The 16,118-nt window shown below is 37.2% G+C and overlaps 2 protein-coding genes across 5 annotated transcripts; one reads left to right on the forward strand and one right to left on the reverse strand.

Annotated features, from left to right (window-relative positions):
• Positions 1–750: 750 nt before the first annotated feature.
• On the reverse strand, positions 751–4,438 carry LOC116208008 (uncharacterized protein DDB_G0290685-like). 2 transcript variants are annotated; one of them, XM_031541174.1, is made up of 2 exons: positions 4,104–4,438; positions 751–2,952 (listed from the first exon to the last, which is right to left on the reverse strand). In XM_031541174.1, exon 2 carries the CDS (start codon positions 2,905–2,907, stop codon positions 988–990), a length of 1,920 nt encoding a protein of 639 aa, XP_031397034.1. In that variant the 5' UTR covers positions 2,908–2,952; positions 4,104–4,438; the 3' UTR covers positions 751–987. The 2 variants fall into 2 exon arrangements, with proteins under 2 accessions (XP_031397034.1, XP_031397035.1); XM_031541175.1 differs by having other exon boundaries at positions 3,990–4,438.
• A 6,448-nt stretch (positions 4,439–10,886) lies between these two features.
• LOC116209394 (probable serine/threonine-protein kinase PIX13) lies at positions 10,887–13,317 on the forward strand. 3 transcript variants are annotated; one of them, XR_004157213.1, is made up of 6 exons: positions 10,887–11,147; positions 11,234–11,569; positions 11,719–11,853; positions 11,968–12,105; positions 12,642–12,687; positions 12,809–13,317. XR_004157213.1 is itself a non-coding variant. In XM_031543024.1 (6 exons), exons 1-4 carry the CDS (start codon positions 11,084–11,086, stop codon positions 11,960–11,962), a joined length of 522 nt encoding a protein of 173 aa, XP_031398884.1. In that variant the 5' UTR covers positions 10,887–11,083; the 3' UTR covers positions 11,963–12,105; positions 12,642–12,687; positions 12,809–13,317. The 3 variants fall into 3 exon arrangements, 2 of the variants coding, with proteins under 2 accessions (XP_031398884.1, XP_031398883.1); XM_031543024.1 differs by having other exon boundaries at positions 11,256–11,569; positions 11,954–12,105; XM_031543023.1 differs by having other exon boundaries at positions 11,256–11,569.
• Positions 13,318–16,118: the final 2,801 nt, after the last annotated feature.

Genomic DNA, 16,118 nt, shown 5'->3' on the forward strand with positions numbered 1-16,118 from the left:
GTGTTGCGTCATGTCGATGACGAGTAATGTGTCTTTAAAAGTTCGAATGAGCTAGGAGAATGAGATGACAGTAGTCTCGTCTCTCTGGGGTTTCAGATTTATATCATGTGTCTGGATGAGCCTATTTTATGAAGGGGCATTCATATTATAATTTACTTGAAATTTCTCCTCTTTCTTCTGAACATTACGCATCCATTCGAGATCTTGAAGGAAAATTAGTTTACGAAAAACCCATCATCAATCGGAGAAGATATCCCAAGAATTCATTGACATCCTTTTTTTGATAGAGCAGGAGTCACGGTCATGGAGTTGATTAGACAAATATGACAGCTTAATTGATTCCCTGCAAGTGCACAAACAAATATGATTTTAAATAATTCAGAAATATATATATATATATATTGGCATAGAAAATAATTTTCAATTATAATTTAGATAGAAGACGGTGGCCACAATAGCTGGCCATTTCTTCTCCTACATAATTTTGCCACCTTTCTCCGAATAAAATCAAAGAGGGTATAGTGCAGCAGTGTCAATCCTTTACTTGATAATTAAAAGATTCCATAGTCATTGTACTAGATGATCGACGACTATGAAAGCACGTTTATGTAAATGCACTCCGATATATAGGCCATAAACGGGCTGTATGAATGTGCCGAGAGGCATAATATCGAACGCCATTAGCTCCTGTTCACTCGATTTGCCCTCAAGTAATGCGGCCACATCATATACTACTGTTTGAGCTGAAAATAAGATGTCTAAAAAGTCATTTGTCCGCAAGAAAAACATTTATAGTGAAGTGTGAACAGCTCATACACTTGGGCACATGTAAAGATCTCAACCTCGAACCCCTCAACATTGTTTAGTTACAACGTATCCCTAGCCGAACAATGCACCCACCGACATAGCACGCGGACAAGTTAACACATTGCTTGATCACGCGAACAATAAAAAGGCATCAAGCACCTACTATAAGGAGCAAACTTTTTACTCGGCAGCTGCATCTTTACTGTTTGTGCCTTCGTTCCCAGACTCAGGCAAGGTCCCAAGATCCGTCCGAACATCCTTCACTTCTTGAGGGATCGACTGGTCCACTTGATTGGCCTGTTGCTGCTCTCCTACATTGTTGCTGTTATTATCTGAGCTTGAGTCCTCTTGGGAAGTTGAGGAATTCTGATCGTTCTCTTGACTGTCAGAAGCTTGGGAAGTTGAGGAATTCTGATCAGCATTACCTTGACCACCATCTGAAGCATGGGAATCTGAGTTCTTATCTGAGTTATCTTGACCAATCGATGAGTTCTGCTCAGAGTTCTCCCGCTCATTCAATGAGCGCGAGGAATCAACTTGCTCGGTCATCTTTATTGCATTCTCTTCATTGTTGCTGTTCTGATCATTCATATTGCTCTCACTCTGACCCGCCTCAGAACTCTTTCCAGTGTCTGAGGACTGCTCCTTCTTCTCCTGAGGAGATGAGCCTGAAGAATCGATCTCTTCCTTTTTACCATCAGCATTCTCGTTGGGCACTTCGCCTTGAACCTTATTTTCCTGGTTTGGATTAGAAGAATCCACGGCCTTCTGCATCTCCTCCTTAGATGCATTAGTTTCCTCAGGAGTCCGTGTCTCCAACTTAACAGACTCGAAGATCCCTGAGCTATCCTGGAACTCTCCACTCTTGGCCACATCTCCATTATCAGCCGTGGATGTAGTCTCACCGGAAGTTGATTGTTCTTCAGTCGACCCAGAGTCAGTTTTCTTGGACTGATCCTCTGTAACGTCTGTTGTGGTTGATTCATCAACTTTAGAAGCTGTACTGTTTCCTTCTCCATTTTGCATCAGAGTCACAACTGACACATCTGTACCATTCTGAGGTGCGGACCCAAGATCTTTGGTAATGACTTCCACAGGAATGGTGCTGTCTTGCTGCTCTTCACTAGATTTCTGGCCATCATCAGAGTTAGAATCAGAACTACTTTCGGAAGCTGGCTGGTTCGTATCCACGGCAATAGTAGTTTGCGGTTTCTCCTCGGGATTCCCTGTTCCTTCAATATTATTGGGCTCGGACTTGCTCTGATTATTTTCAACAGATTCAGAGCCATTAGGTTTATTCTCTTCAACTTCATTCTTCTCCTTCTGCTCTGACTGCCCTTCTGCCATAGAAGTCTCCAATCCACCCTGTTGATCTTCCCCACTGGGCACATTCTCGGATGATGATTCGTGTTCTACTGCACTCGAAGCATCGTCACCCTTGTAGTTTTCCTCTCTCGCAGTGTCACTACTTTTGTCATTCCCATCATCAACTTGGCTCTCTGATGAGCCCACCTCTTGAATCTTACTCTCTTCCTCCTGCTTTTCATGGCTTTCTTCTCCCCCCTCTTTACCCTCAGTTCCTTGATTCTCATTGCTTTCTTCTCCCTCCTCTTTACCCTTGGTTCCTTGATTCTCCATGTTCACCTTCTCCTGCATCTCGTGGTTCTCATGTTCCTCCTCCTTGATTTCTCCATTCGTGTCATCCATGCTTTCCTCTCTCGCCTTCTCAGCCTCTGTCCTGTCATCCTGATTCTCAGGATCTTCATCAGATTTGCCTTGATCCTGTTCTTGAGTCTCCACACTATCTTCAGACTTCTTCTGCTCATCTTCTTCGGTCTTGTTTTCTTCTTCTTCTTCGCCTTCCTTGTGTCTCACATCTATGACGGGAACATCCTCCAGTGGTTGGAGGTCCTTTCGTCCTAACTTCACAACATCATTGCTAGCTTTGGCTCCTTCATCAAAAGCTGCTTTCTTGTTTTGAGAGTGCCTCACTTGGTAAAGAAGCCAAATGCAGACACCAACCAGAAGACATATTTGGAGAGCATGCTTCACCTTGAAACCTTTCGACCGCTGGCTTCTACGAGGCGAAGACTTGAACATCTTGGATCCACTTCAACAACCAAATCCTCTATTCCTGAATGAAACCTGCTCAATAGCATTCAACGTGAGGAGCTCATCTTTAGGAGAGACATGAAATTAATTCTAAAGAAAGGTATAAGCTCCAGAAATTTTTGGATTGTTTGATCAGCTATTGAACTGCCTATACATTCTGTTTAGAGCAAGAGATCCCAGATACAAACATCTAGCTCTCTATTTATCCAACTTCCAAATTTCATCCCTGAATTGGGTTTCCCACCAACAGACAAGAGAGACAATAGATATAATGATAACTAATCTAGTAGATCAAACTTTTTGATCAATGCCGAATCAGCTCAGAATCCAACTGCCAAAGCAAAATAATCGTGCCAAAATCAATTATGCAGGAAAACGATGGCAGGTCCTAGACATAATAGTTAGCTTTACTTGCCAAAGAGAAAACAAATTATCAGATTATAACCACAAAGAAGTCATGATCCTTAGAGTTATCATCTCTTTTTTGCCAATCTAGAATGAAGTAAGTGGGTTAGAAAGACGGTTTACATCCAATTTCTAGGCTTTAAGTGAAGTTGACTTGATCTCCCAAACTCAAATATTCGATTCTGATATACGACAGCTGAAAGCCCTCCCTAGAACAGTTTGTTCGAATTTGTCCGTACCACTAAAACTTTTCTTCTTTCCCAGATCGCACACCTTGAATCTCAAGTAAGGAGATCAGCACAAACTAAGAAAAGAAGTTCAATTCTCTTTCCGACGAGAACCAATATAACCGGGATGAATACACTTGGGAGGAAATGATCCAACTAGTCATGTGCAGTCAGGAAAATCATCACTGTCGGATGATCATTCTACTGAGATTACAGGACAGGAACAACATGAGGGCTGCAGAAGCTCCCATACAACATGAACACATGATGGAGATCTCACACTTCAATATGCAAAACTCGAACCACAGCCATCATTGCATCAAACAAAGAAAAAGCACAACTTGTGAAGCAGCAAACAGATGCACTTATCTTAATCCCACACAAAGTCAAGATATTTAAAGACATCAACTTATTGATTCAACACAACAAACCTCTCACCAGCAAAGTAAGACTAAATTGCAGGACAGGACGGAGCAGAAGGAAGAGGACCCAGATCCGGGTTGGTGCTGGAGAGATCTAAGCCGTTGAAGAAGTGTGGAAAAGGGCACTTACCCAGTATAGAAGACAAGCCCCCGGATTGAGTAGCAATGGCGAGGAGAACTGAAAGTCCTCCCTTAATACTGGAGCGGGGGGCTGCCAAAGGAGGTTACTTCAACTGTAAATCAGAGAAATGGAGTTGAAATGAAGGGTCTTTGCACAGAAACTGACAAACAGAGACAGGGAGAGAGACAGAGAGTTGGGGGGTCTTTCTCGGCTTCAGAAGCAATGGCGTTTTCGGGGTTCACACTTGGATCCGGTGAGATGGAGGGGAATTCAGAGAGGGAGGGAGGGAGGGAGGAAGGGATGGAGAGAGGGGAGCTTCAATGCCACACAATGGGATGAATGGAGCTTGGAGCAGTTTTTTATTAATGGAGGGAGAGGACACTCTCCACTACAACGAGGATGGACGGATGAACAGATGGACGGACCGATGGATCCTGTGAGTTTTTGGAAAAAAAAATTTTAAAGATATAGTAAGGAAAAGAAACAATCCATGATAATTTTTTAATAAAAATAATTATGATAATTATTTGAGTGATTAATATTAAATTTTTTTATATAATTTGATTGGTACTTTCTCATATCACGTGATGAGGTATGATCATCCAATAACTTCTCGAGTTTTTGCTAAGATTAAGAATGCAAGGTAAAATAACCTGTTTGATTTTATGGTCGGATTTATTACAGTATGTTTGGTTTTAAAGTTAAGAAGAGTTGAATTTTGATTTTAATTGGATTGTATTGATTGTATTGTTGAATTATGAGAAAAAATATAAAAAAATAATGAATAGTTGAGAGAATTTAATATTAAAAATTGAATTGAATGGTTAAAAAAATAAAAAAATAATAATTGTGTTGTTTACTTTTATTATGTGGTGAGTAGAGTTAAAGTTAGTGTTAAAATTTTAAAAATCGACCCTAAAACCAAACATGTTAATTTTAACTTTAACTTTAACTCTATTCACTAAACAACAAAAGTCAACAACACAATTATTATTATTTTTCCTTTTTTTCAATTTTTTTAATAATTTATTTCAATTTTTAATACTAAATTATCTCAACTATTCATTACTTTTTCACACTTTTTTTTTCATAATCCAACAACATAATCATTACAACCTAATTAAAATCAAAACTCAATTTTACTTGACTCTAAAATCAAACACACTAGAAATCTTTTCAAGAATATCAACCAGGCCAGGATCATGTCTCTCTCGGACTCTGAAATCAGATCTCTCTGCCCCCTCCCCCTCTCTCTTACCCTCTCCACGACTGACACTTTGTAGTTGGACATTCGAGGCCACTACAACGAGGGACGACGGTGGCCTTTCTTCAAGGTGCATCAAGGGCCTTTCGATCAATTAACATGTAATTTCTCATTTCTTGTTTTTTGGTGGTATTTTTGTTTTTCAGTAATTCTAAATTGGAAGGCAAATTGTTAGATCTACCGTTCGCCAGGATATCACTTGAGAGTAGACGAGACATGCAATGTATAAGGTCCAAATCTTTATTTTTCCAAATGTTCGGGCATTTATGTGAAAATCGGGCTTCGTGTTTGACCTTTTCGTATCATTATTGTGATGCATATTCTGTCCATTTGAAGGAAAGCGATCTTAATTTAACTGATAATAGTACTGCATTTACGTAAGTTAAAATTTATTTTGCAATCAATGGTTTAAATGGCGGATTCGTGTAAGTATAGTTTATCTTTTGATTATTAGGATTTAGGATACTTGAGGAATGCATGGTTCATTTTGGTAATGTTGGATCTATATGGCAGAATAATCCGATCGATTTAATTATATATTCAGCCAAGAAAATGAAAATCTAACTAAGAGGTCTTAAATATATTATATTTAAAATGATTAATAATTGCATATATTTGTCTCGTAATTAATACAGAAAAATGATATTTTTTTGTAGGAATAGAAAAAAATGATATTTTTAATATCATAAAAAGTGTAGCGTATACCTATTTTTCATTATTGATGGAAATCGATACCATAAGTAGCACATAATTAAATCCAATAGAAGTTGATATTAATGAAAGAATTTTTTTTAATTAATCGTTGAATTGTCCTCCTAGCAAAGAATATGATGAGCAATATCGTGATTTTAAATTGAGAAATTGGCATTGATCACGATGTGACGAATTCCGATAGAAAAATGAACTAATAAAGAGCACAAATATGATACTACGAATGAGATCCGGTGCAGCTATATATGTGTCACTTCAATAAGCTTTTATCTGAGTAATTAAAATTAGGGGTGTTCGTTTTGATTTTTTTTTTCTCACGATTCCTGAACCCTATGTAAAGAACAAGTTTCAAAATTTTGAAACTGAACCCTATCCTGTTGAGTCCTAAAATCAGAATTTACTCGAAACCTATATTATACCACAGGTTTCTGGAATTGAAATTTACCCAAAACCTGTATTATACTACAGGTTCCGTATACCATGTTGAAACTTGTAAATTTTTTTGTCTCGTTAAATAAAATCGAAAATGTCTCATCCATAATTAGTAATTACGTAAAAAGGAATTTCGATATAGATTAAGATTAATTCACAATACATCTGCAACAAAAGGGACACACCGAGGCCGTTGACGAATGGAATCGATAAGGCCTCAAATTTAATGCATCGTCGAACCAAAGCTGCCGATGGCCGATAAGGAATGCGATGCATTCACGATTACAGGAAGCTACCACCGATAGAGAGAAATGGGAGAAGCGGGTAAAATAAAATGGAGAAATATCTTAATATAACTAGGGGAAATTATTATCTCGATCTAGATACCGGTTCCGGTTCTGGTACCATATAGGTAGGAACCGAAACCGGAACCAATTTTCACCAGTTTCTTATTTTAATACCTAGATCCTATCATATTTTCAATATGAGTTACTAAAACCCTACCATAATGGGTAGGTTCCGATCGATTCCGGATATACCCGGTATCCATGCACACCCCTAATTAAAATGAGTTAATGGTATACCCAGTATCCGTGTACACTCTTAATTAAAATGAGTTATTGTTAAAATGTCCACCTCATCTTAGTTCGGCTAAGTGTGGTCTTATTGTCAATTGTCCCTCCTCTTCTCGCCCGAAGTGCAAGAAGAAGTCCACCTCGTGGTTATAAGTCTCGAGTACGGAATTCCAATCCTGGCTCGCAGTTGGTTCTTGAGGGTGGGTGTCAAGTACACGTGGCATGTGTAAGTGTGCCAAAATCACACGTTGTCACGTTAGGGCCAGTGTTGAGAGTTAATTCTACAAGAAAAATGGAATAGAATAGAATGTGTTTATAAGGAATTTAATACCATAACATACCAGTTCGAGGTTTTGAGTTGAATGGATCCAATCGTTTATGGGTCCACTGGTCGTTTTATAAATACACACGTGTGTATATATATATATATATAAATGTTATAATTCATTAGGAATATAATATGAAATGAGTAGTATCTGTTTCTTTTTGTTAGATATCCATTTTTTTCCCCTTAAGGAACATAGTTTCTCGCTAGTAGTTAATTTTTTCAGCAGAAATAATTTTTAGAAAGGGTTATAAAAATCCAACTTTATTCTCTTTCTTTAACATACAGTATAAAAAAATAAAGTTCGATAGAAATTAAAACAGGTACTTTCGTAATAGTTCTATTTATAACCATAATTTCCGTTAACTTTTTTGTTAAAAAGATAACATTTTTTAATATCAAAATAACAAAAAAATTAAAAATATATATAAATTTGAGAAAATTGAAAAGAAAAAAGAAATGAAAAGAAAAGATGATCCAAGAGAAAGCTATGGGCGACGGTGAGGGGGCTCAATGCAACCGTCAACCACCATCGAAATTTTACATATTTTTCCTAAAGAGGAGGTTGAGGACTAAATCTCGATGATGTCAGGCTGATCACTATCCAAGTAAGGTTGTGGCACCTTCGATGCTGATTGTCGTGCCCCCACCTATCCTTTTCTAATATTTTCTTTTTTCAATATTTTTCAAAAAATTAATGGAGATCTAGCGAAAAAAATCGATGAAAAGCGGTAGATTTAACGGAAAAAATACAAAACTTAATTGAAACTCATAATTGCTTCTAAGCAAAACAGTTGAAAATATATGTTTTAATTTCTAATAATTTTTTATTGTATTACAAATTGAAGGGGATAGTTATGACATTCATATTTCAAAAATACCCATCGCAAGGTTATTTTTTAATTTAGTTACATTTAAATTAGAGAAAGTTAAAAGAATAATTTGGTAAACTCATGTTTTATTAAAAAATTATTTTTTTATTTTAGTAAGGTCTCAAGTTCGAGTATTGTGAATGAAAAAAATTCACGCTATGAGAGTAATAGTCCTATCAGTCTGATCTAGATTAGTTAGAGCCAATTAAATTTCCGAATATCATGATGTATATAGAAAAAAAAAACTCATTTCCTCCATTATTTTCTCTTTTTCTCTCTTCCTTTTTCCCTCTCCCTCATCAACTGTTATTCTATATTATTATTATTATTTACTATATTAAAATTAATAAAAAACTTCTTTGAGCATCTATAAGAGAGTGTGTATATATATTGGAAAATTTTACATTTTAGAGAAGGATTAAAAGAAAAAATGTACTCATAGCGCCGATAAGGGCATGTTTGTTTGGGTGGAATCCACATTCGGACCCAATTTCGCCAGAATAAGAGAGCGGGACAAAGGGGCAATAGAAAGAGCTCGGGGGGAAAGGAATTTGAGAATGGAGGTGGTGGGAGATGGCCATAACGAGCAAACAAAGAGAGCTCGGGATAGCAAATCGAGGAGGAGGAAGGGAGGAAGAATCGAGAAGAAGACGAGAGTATGAGAACGCCTGAAGGATATGGGTTACGCTTAGGTATGTCGATGATTTTGCTTCCCTGAGTTGATTTTACTTGATTGAGTTCTTCCCCATGTGAAGGTGGAAATAACAGGTGAGTTGGATCATGGAATGACGTGAGAGGAAAGGATAGGAATATGTAGAAATTGTCGAGTCATGCGAGGAATTAGCTGAGAATGGAGATACCGAAAGGAGCTGAAGAGACTGAAACTTTGCGTCAAGGTTCGACTTTATTAAATATTTTGGGAGTTTGGTGAGTACTCTATTCATTGTGAAATGATATTACAATCGTATATAGTATCTTGAAAATAATTAATATTGTAATAGGTAGAGACAATTTGGCCTTGGTTTGTTTGTTGTGTGAGAAATGTTGCTCTTTAATGTTCTATTTAGTTATGAGATGATGCGATGTGATTGTGCTGATATTACTCATTTGCTTATAGCCATGAGACGTATAGATCGCGAATATAAGAATTGACGCTAGATCACCGGTCTGGCAGGATATAAAATGGAACGAGATACAAATATGATGCTAGACCGCTGATCCGACGAAATATAAAAACGGATGCTAGATCGCTGATCCGGCGGAATATAAAATGAACGCTAGATTGGAGGTTTGAGGATGGATTGCCCCGCTTATGAGAGGTGATTTGGGGAGTTATGGAGGAGTTGACAGAAATATATATGGTCATGGTGCTGCCATAACTCTGTCACGAGGATTGCGAGCCTCTAGCTATATTGTTGATTGTGTTATATAATGTCTGTTTGAAATTGATTGGGTGATGGTGGAAAGCTTGTGATGGTTACCAACTTTTTATAAATTTGTTTCAGTACTGCTAAATGCTTTGTGATAAGTATGTGCTCGATGTGTGAATGATATTGAATCATGTGTAATGGTCAAGAATTGAGGTTAGTAAATATTTGTGTATAAGGTATAATTTTGTGGATTTTATTTATTATATTATTGTATAAATATTTGCATATTGAATGATATTGGTTGATGGATTTGTATATGGGTATGCTTTATTCACACACACATATATAGACATCAGGTTATTTCAAAATCTCATGCTTATTGAGATGCAGCTTACACTTTGCATATTATTTTTTCAGATGGAATATAAATTAGCTTGGCTGAGCAGATTATCAGCAGGAATCAGTTTGAAAGACTTCCTAGATAGCAAAACTTTTTTTAAGTAAATAAGTAATTATAAGAGAAATTTAGAATGTTACCACCTGAAATTTGTGTATAGTTATTCCTTTTGATAATTGAAGATCATTCTATTATGGTGTTTGGTATGTGATTTACTTGATGAAATAATTAATTTACGATTGGAGGTCTAGTTTGAAATATTAACAGGTTTTTTATTATTGAAATTTTAGGATAAATACTGTTGAAATTTTTGAGCTGTGACAGGGCCTCCTCCTATGGCCACCAGCCCAGCTCGCCGGAGGTTTGGTAGGCCTACCGCGAGCTCCACGGGAGTGGGCAGTGGCCACTGGCCTGCCGGGGGGAGCCCCACGTTTTTTTTTTTTTCCCATTTCTTTCGTTTTATTTAGCATTTTTTTGTGTCTTGCATGCATACTGACCATACGCGGCGGGGTCAGCGGCGCAGCAGAACCCTAGAAGATGAGACTGTAAGATGAGACACAGAGGAATGCAAGTCAAAGAACAAAATGACAAAGAATGATCTCCCATTTGGTTGGCTCCGAGCCACCTGGGGCTCGTCGAGCCCAGTACTCGGTTCGCCCTGGGCTCGCGAACCCAGCCCAGGGGTTCATTGTGCATGCGTCTCTCTCTGAGCTTGTGCGGGGCCATCACTCCAAGAAGCGCCCCCCGAATGCCCGCAGCAGCATCAACCCATACGCCCTGCCCCTCCCTCTCTACTCTTGCTTTTTGTGTCATCCGCCCTGTTGGTTGGTGGGGGGGGGGGGGGGGGGGGGGGGGGGGGGGGGGGCTGGGTTTGCTAGCCCAGGGCGAACGGGCCCCGGGCTCCCCGAGCCCCAGGTGGCTCGGGAGCCACCTGGGTGCAAAGTTTAGAAATTGATCATGAAAGGGACAGGCAGACTCCCGTTCACACTTTGGCAATCTCCAATCCGCCATGGGAGAGAGGTGAAGCCAGGTGCTGACTGACAATGGGAATTTGCTGGGGCGCCCCTCATTTTCCGGCCCCTAGCTTCACTGGATATCTCAGACCGGGTAATTCTGATACTCTTCCCTTGCCGAGTTTGTTAAGAGTCTGACGATTTATATGTTGTGTCATTACTCAGCTCACTTTAGTCTAGCCTTTGTTCTGGTCAACAACAGGACATAAATCACTCGTGTATAGCGGCACATCATCTTCCTATGATGAGGAAACAAGGAGCTTGGGAGGAATATCCGTTGAAAGTGTGCCTAACGGGGAGATCGTGCCCACTCCCGATGTTAGGGTCTTCACCTTGGCTGAACTGCAGAAGTCACTAGAAACTCTTGGTCCTATTCGCTCCTCGGAGGAGGAGGCTCTGGCAGAGTCTTCAAAGGCCACCTCAGTGGGGAGGGGTCCTCCCATGGCCGAGGCAGGATACCAATTGCCGTCAAAAAATGTAACCCGAAAGAGTGTGCGGGGATTTAGAGAATGGATGGTATTCCACCCTCTGTTATCCTTACCTCAAATTCGTGCTTTGATACCTCCAGCTACTTGTTAATTCATGTATGACTCTGCATTAATGACTGCGTATTGAACGCTGGTGAGTGGACTTTTTTAATGGTGCTGTTTATCAATTGATTGCAGTCAGAGGTTACTTTTCTAGGCAGGTTATCCCATCCTAACATTGTCAGGCTGCTGGGGTATTGTTCCGAGGAGGAAAATCGACTCCTCATCTATGAGTACATGCCAAAGGGTACCCTGAAAATCACCTGTTTCGAAGTAAGTCTTGACAAAGATTATCATTGTAATTTCAGGACCTAATTTGCTTAGGTAGGTCCATTTATTATTGTTCCAAGTTTGTCCCGAGTAGATAATACAGGTCCCTTAATGCAGGAGGTAACCACTTTCCTGGATCTTAAGGCTTAAGATCGCTATTGGAGCAGCCAAAGGCCTGTCATACTTACTTCAGTTAGAAGAGAAGACCAAATTATTTGCAGGGACTTTAAGCCATCGAATATATTGCTAGACAGGGTAAGGTCTATTTGATTAGCAACGAACTTCTGTAGGCAAATAGTAGCCGAGTGTTGCTATTTTTCTTGTATCTGTGATATATTAGCAGAGTCTGTACTGTGCTGTGGGTACCTGCATTTGCTTGATTTCTCTGTAGATTTTCCTTTCGACTAAATATATTTGATCCCGATAAGATTATTGAAATTTTGAAATCCCTCATTCTCGTGAATTTGCATAGATGCCTAGCAATAAGTATTCTATTCTTTTTGCGAAAAGCAAACCTTAAAAATTGAGCTTAGATCTTAATTAAGAAGGTAAAGATGTTGTCGCGACTTTCTTTTGTCATCTGTTGCGAACACAAATCAATATCATCCTTCAATTTTATTATTGGACATTTGTACAGCTCAAAGTTAAAACTAGCCATATATTGGAGTTTAGTCCAGTTTGCGACTCTATTTGCTTAATTTATTCTGCTGTGGGATTTCAACGCCAAAATATCAGACTTCGGCTTGGCCACAGGGTTTCTTGCTGATGACAAAAAACACGTTTCTGAACAGGTCCTTGGAACATATGGCTATGCTGCCCCTGAGTACATAGCAGCTGGTAATTTCCATAACCCGCCTCAAAATATATATAAAAAATTATCGCCAATTCTTTGCCCCGTCATGTAATTTTTAATTGTTTGGCAGCTATAGTTTGATTTATGTTGAACGTGATTTAACAGGGCATTTGTATGCAAAGAGCAATGTGTACAGTTTTGGGGTTGTGCTGCTTGAAATACTGACAGGAAGACGGGCACACGATCATAGTCAGCCGTCTGGGGAGCACTTTATCGTGGAGTGGGTCTGCCCGTATGTATCGAGAAGGAAATTGGCAAGAGTGGTTGATCCGCAGTTGGAATGTAGGTATCCTCTAAAGGCCGCTCTCAAATTGGCTCAGCTTGCCTTCCACTGTCTCCAGATGGAGCTCGAGAGCCGGCCTTCCATGGACGAAGTCTTAAGGAAACTTGAAAAAATCGCTACTTATTAACTGATTCCTGGCATTGTCGAGCCTTCCTCTCACAACAGGTCGACAAGAACATGGTTAGCATTCTTTTATGGATTCTCATTTCGAAGAGCCTGTCAGGTATCTCTGAATTCTGTGCGTGGCATTGTACAGTGAATTTGTTTTTATTAGAATTTGTTTTGTGAGACATATGGGCCTGTTTGGTTTTAAGCTATTATTTTAGAATCACAATTCTAACTTAACTCTATCCACTACAAAATAAAATAACTCATACAAAGTCAAAGAGTGGGCCCCATTTATATCACTTTTTTCTACAACAAAACAATATAACTCATACAAAGTCAAAAGGTGAACCCCATTTATATCACTCTTTCAAAATCAAAATCTGATTTTAAAATTTTACTATAAAACCAAACGCAACCATAATTATCTTAGAATTTGCTTTGCGGGCCCCGTGAATCTTGAGGACATCATATGGTTTTTGTTCCTTCATTTGCATTTTGTTCCTTCATTTGCATATAACGTTTCTCTTTACAGAGTATCAGATAATCCATTGTTCGATCTAGCAAATGTTTGGTTACTTCAATAAAGACTGGAATTTATGCAGATAGGATTTCCCTACACGAACATTGCAATTCGAGTAAATTGCTGCAAGTGCTGATGCAATTTTCGTTCGAAATAGATAGTGCAGAGTATGAGTTATCTAGTAAATTCTATGGTTCCTGGTGAAGCCTTCCCCACTGGGACTTGTGATCAGTCCCGGAACCATAGAAAATCCTGAGTTGTCTATCCAAATTCCTAATCAGATGCTAGATAGAGAGATGTGTGCTAGAAAGTCAGAACCGAATGGCCCGATTTAAGTGTGGAAATGAAAGCCCCCGGTCCCTACTCGTACCATTAAGCCCGTGCGTTGCACAAGATAAAAGGTGTTTTTTTTTAATAAATTGGATTATATATCATATAGATGCTAATTTCAAGCATTAAAATTAATAAAAATATATAGTTATGTATACAAATTGTAATTTACAATCACTAAGATATGTTATATTATATTCGAATAAATATATATATGATTGTTATTAACTAAATTTTACCAATAAAGTAAGTAAAAAATAGAGTTATTTATATATATAAATATATGCTTATTTTAATATTAATGCCGATTTAATTAGACATTAATTTTACTTAAAAAGAAAATTCAAGAGTATCAAATATCATGCGGACGATAAAATCTTCTAAAAAGTTTTAAAAATATTATATTATATCAATTTTTAATAAAAATATTCATTAAATTTTAAAAAAATTAAAAACTAGGCAGCTGAGTTGAAAAATTCGGCAGTGCTAGGATTGCGACCTAAAGCAAAGTGCTTGAGCAAAGCAAAGTTGATCAATCAAAGAGAGATTCAACAACTAAAAGAAAGATCGATTCTTTTGGATCCTTCCTTTCTTCAAACGGAACGAACAAAGATAGAATCAGACCGATTCTCTACCCCCTTTCTCCTCGGTCCACAGCACAGAGACAAAATATAGGACTGGTGCCAAAAGTTAATCACGGAAGATCATTACATATAATTCAATTAAGATATTGTATGAAGGGATGATTTCTTCAATTCGCAAAAGAAAATAGAAATTTTTTTGATTAGGCGAGTTCAAATTAAAAAAAAGGATTTTTTTTATCTACCTTACTTTCGTCATTTTTACCGTATATCAATTATCAATAATAATATATTATTAAAATTAGCCTATATTAGAGATAGTGGACTCGACTATATATTAAAGAAATATATATATTAATTAATATTTATAATAAATAACCATATATTAATATATATTTATATGATTAGATATTATATTTTTATCTTAAACAAAAATTTAAGATTATCATATATAATATATAGATGATAAAATCAAAAGTTTCAAAACTATTCCGTTATATCGATACCTGATCAAAAAATTGTTCATTTTATTTTTAAATTAATAAATCTGTGATTTTTTAAATTAATTATATTGTAATGGGGTATTTACCTAAAATAGCCCATGGTTTACTTTTTGCATCAAATCTATCCCGGCGTTATCTTTTCCGTCGATATCTAATGGCCGTGCTGACGTGGCACATGGAGAGATAGTGGGCCACACTTGCCACGTGGGCGCCACGTCAGCACGGCAGTTAGATGTCGACGGAAAAGATAACGCCGTGATAGATTTGATGCAAAAAGTAAATCATGTGATAGATTTGACAAAAAAAAACATATGATAGATTTGACAAAACCGGTAAACCATGCGCCATTTTAGATAAAAACCTCTATTGTAATCAACAATATCTTATATAAAAATTAGAAAAATATTTATTTTCATATGATTTTGTCAAAAAGTATAGTTAAGACTCAAAAAGAAAGGAGAAAATCGGATTTTATCATACCATCTCTTTTAAAGATTAAAACAAACCGTTTCTATTAAAAAATTGATATAAAATAAAAATTTCAAAAATTCGAAAAAATTCCATTAAGAAACCGAGTGATTTCTTAGGTCATCTGATCGGGCACGTTATAGCGCCATTGTGAAAACATATATATATATATATATAGAAATTTATCTAATATAAATATAAAGAAACATATAATATATGACTTTTTATATATATATATAGATGTATATTTACAATGTCTAAAATATTCTTATCTCGTGATCAAAATAGATAAAGATATTTTAGAAGATATTACAAGTAAAGATATTATAAATTCACTTATTTATTAATCATTTAACATTTAAAAAAACTTAAAAGTTCGAGAAAATTTCATTTAGAAATGGAGCGTTTTGAGATCATCTAATCGCATTGCTTTCATATATATTTATATATATATATTAGCGCCTGCCTTCCTCTTAAGGAACATTTAACTTTAAAATTTTTACCTATTCAAACGAGGAACATTCTATCACAATTGACTGCAAAAAAAATCATCATGGTTGTTTTTTTTTTCAAACATTAGATCATATTAGCTAAGATCTGGGTCGTACACGTGTCCAAAATT

Source organism: Punica granatum, chromosome 5, assembly GCF_007655135.1.
Source record: "Punica granatum isolate Tunisia-2019 chromosome 5, ASM765513v2, whole genome shotgun sequence".
Classification (NCBI taxonomy): domain Eukaryota; kingdom Viridiplantae; phylum Streptophyta; class Magnoliopsida; order Myrtales; family Lythraceae; genus Punica; species Punica granatum.